Source organism: Pleurodeles waltl, chromosome 7, assembly GCF_031143425.1.
Source record: "Pleurodeles waltl isolate 20211129_DDA chromosome 7, aPleWal1.hap1.20221129, whole genome shotgun sequence".
Taxonomy (NCBI): Eukaryota; Metazoa; Chordata; class Amphibia; order Caudata; family Salamandridae; genus Pleurodeles; species Pleurodeles waltl.
The window spans coordinates 133,637,596-133,643,595 of record NC_090446.1 but is presented as its reverse complement, the minus strand read 5'-3'; the positions used below and the strand labels follow the sequence as shown (position 1 = coordinate 133,643,595).

At 42.6% G+C, this 6,000-nt stretch overlaps 1 protein-coding gene across 1 annotated transcript in view; it reads right to left on the bottom strand.

The window, feature by feature from the left end:
• Window positions 1-1,108: 1,108 nt before the first annotated feature.
• Window positions 1,109-6,000, bottom strand: part of LOC138303865 (targeting protein for Xklp2-B-like) — a 63,763-nt gene continuing 58,871 nt past the window's right edge. Inside the window, exon 17 of the mRNA XM_069243365.1 lies at window positions 1,109-1,829. Coding sequence (XP_069099466.1) covers window positions 1,722-1,829 — 108 coding nt within the window. The 3' untranslated portion in view covers window positions 1,109-1,721. The remainder of the gene's footprint in view (window positions 1,830-6,000) is intronic.

Here is a 6,000-nt window from a genome sequence, read left to right as displayed (position 1 = left end):
GATGCACTGACTGGAGTACAAGTTGCAACTATATTGATACCTGACAAAGTGAACGAAGGGAACAGGAAAAGAGGAGCCAACCAGACACATGTGAATCGTGTGGTAGTAACACTTTAGATTTGGGATCTTATTTTCATTGGACTAAGTGTAAACGTGATTCTTTGACCAATAAGGACGTGGGAAATAATTTTAGGAAATATAACTTAGCCTGACTGCACTGGGAGGAGCACACAATTTTTCCACTTCGCCATTAACTATTATTTCTCCCCTTTCTTTCTGAGCGTTTAGCAATTTTCTGAACTACATGAAGAGATTTTGCTTTTCTGAACTGAAATGCTGAATCCTGATGTCTTTCTGACCGAACTGTTGTCCTATTGACGAAGACAGTCATAGCTTGCTGAACCATACTGAGGCAAGGTATAAGACTTACTGATTGTTATGTCTATTTGCTTTTGTCTCTAGGTAACAACTTACTTTTGATAGAGCCATAGTTAGATGTTTTCCAAATTTGTGTTGACTAAATTGTTTTGCATGAAGTCCAAACATGCTTTTCTGATCAGAGTTATGGTTTTCACTGATTAAGTTTGCTACATGCACTAACAGTTGATGTATTTTCTTTGCTGAATCTAAATGTATATCATTTTGTTTGCACAGTTATTCGTGCTATTAATTTGTACTGTAACTTTAGAATGTGTAGTGGCTCAAGCTTTAGATTGCGGTTCTTTAGGCGCTTTGGTCAGGTAGTATTGTTTCTATATGCTTCTCATTTGAAGAAGTTACGTGACATTAGCATTGTTAATGTAGGGAAATAAACATTCTAATTGTTACATAAAGGTGTGGTTATTCATGGCCAAGAGGTCATGGTGTGTGGAAGTTACTGACTCCTATGGATTACTGATGTCAAATCGATACCAGGTTATATGGTGGGAACTACTCAAAGCGCAGTCAAAAGGTCCATCGGCCTATGTGCGTCTCCATTGTAAGTTTACTTAATAAGGTCTGACGTGCTAACACCAGCTCATCATAAAGGAAACGTTACCAGCTCAAACTAAAGGGAAACAAGAGAGCATAAGCACTGCTTCAACACAAAGTGCACCTGGACAAAAAGTGGTGTTTACTTACTTTATTAGAAAAATCCAAGATGATACATTTCACTAATAAATAAAATGTCGGAGCGGTGATTATGGCGCCATTTAGGTGTCCACAATATCAGCAAATATATACAGGATTTACAGGTAAAACTACAAACTATATACAATTACACACAACATATATATGGTGCGTGACCGGCGCTGCAATGCAAAACATGCTAGTGCTATAAATCAAGCAATTCTACACAGTGAGATGGTATACAACATATGGAATTGTACAGGAGCTTGCAGATTGTGTAGGACACAGCTCTATTCAGATCACAGATCAAATGGCATATGAAAGTTACACAGGTGGTAAATAACCTATGCAATTATATACAGTGCAAGCAGGTGGCATGCAATATCCCTTTACAGAATATGCATATCTTTCACTACATGCAATCCTATATAGAGTATGCAGGCAGTATAAATTACATACAGTGCATGCAGGTTGTTACAGGAAGTGCAATTATATACAGGTGCAAACAGTACACAGCTTTCCTAGTCCCACTGACGGGAAGAGCATCAGACCAATCACAGCCGGCCTGCCTACCAAGTTCCAAGGAATTAGGAGCTGTTAGAAGTTAGTGGTCAGCACTTCAAGCGCTCTAAGTTGGGCGATTTAGGAACGGTCAATAGCAACTCCCTGGTCTTCACCTCCACAGTCCTGTACTTCTTCACCGGTTGAGCTTTGTGAACCTGCAGTCGGGAGAGCAGACAGCGAAACAAAATGTCAGACAACTACAGAGTACAGCTCAATGTAGTCTTAAAACAGTGGTTTGAACGTTCAAACTTCAACACTGGTCCCCTGGTCCCACAAATTAAACTGCTCTCAAACTAAGTAACCCATCAGAGCACAAGCTGCAGATATGGCAACAAACCACAAACCTGCACTGAAGCATGGATCACAACATATCACACAGAGTGGGGGGTTGGTCATTTAGTTCATCATGGGGCCAAAGACAGGCTAACCAGAGGGAAGCCTGAGGCATGAGGTGTGGCCCAATGCCATCAGAATGATGAATTGGGAGCCTGGCTAATGACTGCTTGGCTGGTTTACTTGCACAACAGCAGATCCCTTACCTGGGTAGGTTACTTATTGGAATGTAAAAAGTGAAGCAATACAAGAATGCTACAATTACACTTCCAGGCGTTTATCCACCAGGCCATTTTGCAGTTGAGATGGAGGAAAATTCAGCATGGACATGAATGCCTGTAGCATCCTTGTGTTGGAGCTAAAACTTTATTACATAAATGCGTATACAAACTCAGCTACTGCTCACCTGGATTCTTAAGAATCCAGGCCTAGCACCCAAAAGATGACCCAGCTGAGCTTAAGCCGATTCTTGCAAATGCAGCAGGATTTGATCCCTTACTGCGGAAAGTATGTTAGTATCGTCAATTCACCAAAATGCCAAGGGTAGTGGAAGTGACATCGCATGCCCATCACACGCCCTTTGTCCTTAAATTTCACTCGGACATGTGGTTACACACCTACACACTCACGTAAACACGCCCACCTGCAAGCACACGCATAGCATACATTTAAAGGCCTTTTTAAATTTTATTTTATTTAATGTGAGCTGCCACTGTTCGCCACCTCTGAGGCCAGTGGTCGTAAGGAGGCAAACCAGTGGTCGCATCTGCGACGCCTATAAAACGTCCATGACTATTGTTTTGACTTAACGGAGAGCCAATGGCCTTGTTCTCAAAATGCACATGGGCGTGCTACAGTCTCATGAAGCATTCTGGGTGCATATTTATAATTTTCTCTATTTTGGGCCATCGGTGCAGTGTGTCAATTGCATTCACCTCTCAATCCTAGGTGTGAGCATGCGGGCCCAAATTAAGTGTAAATGAAAAAGGACTGGACATTGGCTTGGTCACAACTGTACTATAAAGTTTAAGGCATAGCAACCTTTCCTCAAAAGTAGTAGAAAATGTTAGACCTTCATGTGCCTTACCCCATCTGGCAAAATTGCTAGGCTATATTTAGGCCTTAACTGGTTAGGCCGGAAAGTGCAGGCGTTGATAGAAGCCATCAGCATCCTGGCCGCAAATCAAGCACGTTTGTGTCCTTCAAACAAGCAGCATTAAAGCTATGCTAAATGAAACTGACAGATGGATGGCGGCGGGCTCCTTCTGATCAACTTAACTCACTCCATCCATGTTAGGACTGGCCTTCAGGTTGGTCTGACAGTTTAGCGCAAGTCGGTTTTTAGCAATTTTATGGCCGGGTAGGCTGGTTTCTACTGTCGATTTCCTAGATATTACCACAAGCACAGCCTGCAGCAAGCTCAAATCCATGCAAAACACCTCTACAGCGCGTCTTTATAAGGTCCAAACTGGGCTGATTTCCCATCTGGTTTGCTAATAAGGACAGTGTTGACTGGACCCGTTTTGGTCCTTCCCTGGCTACTAAAACACAATCACATTTAAGTCAACACCAGCGCCTGTCTGAATTGCTGAAGCTTAATTTAACGAACAAAAAACAAAGTTGAGCATCTATTACAGGCGTGTTTGTGGAAACTGGCCTTCCTTGAACATTTGTGCCCAAGATCACCAGGTTGTGCCATCAATTTTTGAAGCTAGAGTTTACTGCACTGGTAATTAAGGTCTAAGCGGGATGTCTGCTGCATTTTTGTTGGTGTAGTAAGACGGTACCAAGGAGCTGCTAAGTATCAGCTATGCTATACATATTTTTTCGTGTTTAAAACAAAAGAATTCAGATTAAAACCTCAAACGAAATTTAGGATGTTTTGGTTTAATCTGCAAGCCATTTGTTAAGAGTAACAGACCAAAGGGATTAGCCAGAAATAAATACGCCCCACTTGCACGATATACCAATGACACCGAGTAAGCAAGCAGGCCAAAAAACCTGGTGCTCGTTTGTTCTTTACTTTTCATTTGCTCTCTTTACCTTTCATTGCACTACTTTTCATATATTTTAGTTTACACCTTATCTACTTTACTTTGTTTCTTCTTCACTGTTTCCTCTAGTCTCTTCATCCCCCCTCTCATTTCCATTTTTCTCTCCTTTCCCCATTCATCTATGTCTTCCCTTCATTTGTTCCTGCCGTTAATTTGTTGTTTGAGCCATCATCCTGACTTCTCACCATCCATTCTTTCTGCCATTTTCCCGCCCATCTTTGCTTCCCTCCTTCCTTATCCCCACACATCCATCATATAGGTTTCTCTCCATTTCGCCCTCATTTCTGTGCTCTTGATCCATTCTCTACTCTTAACCCCTTCTCCGCAGCATATTCACTTGCAATAAAATGAATGAGCTTCTGTTTTTAATGCCAGTGTCTGCCAATAAAATAGAACCCATAACAATTTGAAGGGTTCATGTAGCACACACTTTCAGTGCCCGCACCCCGCTCAAGCTGCTAGTGGGGTACATGACGCCACTGAACCGACCCACTGGCTGACCATCCCAAACTCTCAATCAGGTGGAGGGTGGTGGGGAAGGGGCAGTGAGCCAGGAGTAGAAGTGTTCATGGAGGGCACAAGGGAAACCTTTATCTAGCAGGATACTGCCACAAGGAGTGCCACAGCTGCTGCCTGCCCTCCACACAAGCAGTGACTGCTGAAACGGCGTGTGGAGGAAGAAAGCTCCATCAAGCTCTAGCAGAAGGTACCCTTGGTCGGTAGCGAGAACCACATGGGTCTGGGGATGCCACTGCCCCAGGGCTTCCCACCTATGAAAGGGACAGCTACCCAGGTTCATACTATTCTTACCGTCCCTGTAATAAAATTCCTTCTGCAGCTGAGTGCTTAATTGTGGTGCACATGCAAGTAGCGTCAAGTTCCACTATAACCAGCTGTACATGGAGCAACATATTACATCTGTCCTCAAGGCTGGTCATCTTCTGTGACTTGCAGAAGAGGGCTAGACCATCTTAGAAGTGTTTTACCCCAATAAGGATTGGGTAATTATAAACCTCTTAAACACCTAACTTTCAAACAATACTAAAATGGGAATTTTCCCATTAAAGACATGTATGCTACTCATTTTCCATACTAAGAGGCTGCCAACCTAAAGTCCTAGGTTACATGTGTCCATTTTCATACGACTACTTGCCCAGCACCTCAAGCTGGGGGTAAAAAGAGACCCACATGCGAGTCAAAAAGGCTGTAACACAAGCCATGAAAGCTATACAGGAATTTACTTACATGGTAAATGTGAGGGAGAGGCTGCATCACCGGAGTTACCCTGCAAAGTGCATCTAAGAGAAGGTTTTACCTTTAAAAAGAGTAACAATCTTCCTTTCTACATTGGACTTCCTTTTACTTTTCCTTCTGCCCACACAAAGCTCAGTCATGTACTACAACAGATCTACTTAGCAGGCGATTGGTGTGGAGGAGGGGGGGGGGGGGGGGGAGTGTATTATATCTATCTAATCCAACAGCTTTTCTTCTGGAAAATACAAGTTCCCAAAATCCACGCAAAAAAACCCGCCAAGGCCACCTTCATGTTATGAAGCAATAAAAGTGATTTATTAGTGTGGCAACACCCAACGTGTTTCGGAAAGCTCAGTTTCCTTGATCATGGTTAAACAACATTCCTCCACCATATTTAAAAACAGTGCATACTTATTTTCACCACCATAGACAAAAGACATACATATACATACATACACACACTCACACTATCTTGTGGGGGGGGGGAGGGGAAGAAGGAGAGAAGAGAACACTACCCCCGGTTTTTATATGCCACAATATAAACCCCAATGATCACTTTAGGTTTTGCGCCTGCACGTGTGCTTCTTGGGAAATCTAAAATCTAAATTAAAAGGGGCATAGAACCAGCCCTTTACTGACCTGAATTTACTATTGGCTTAGTACAAAGTCGCTCTGATTTATATGC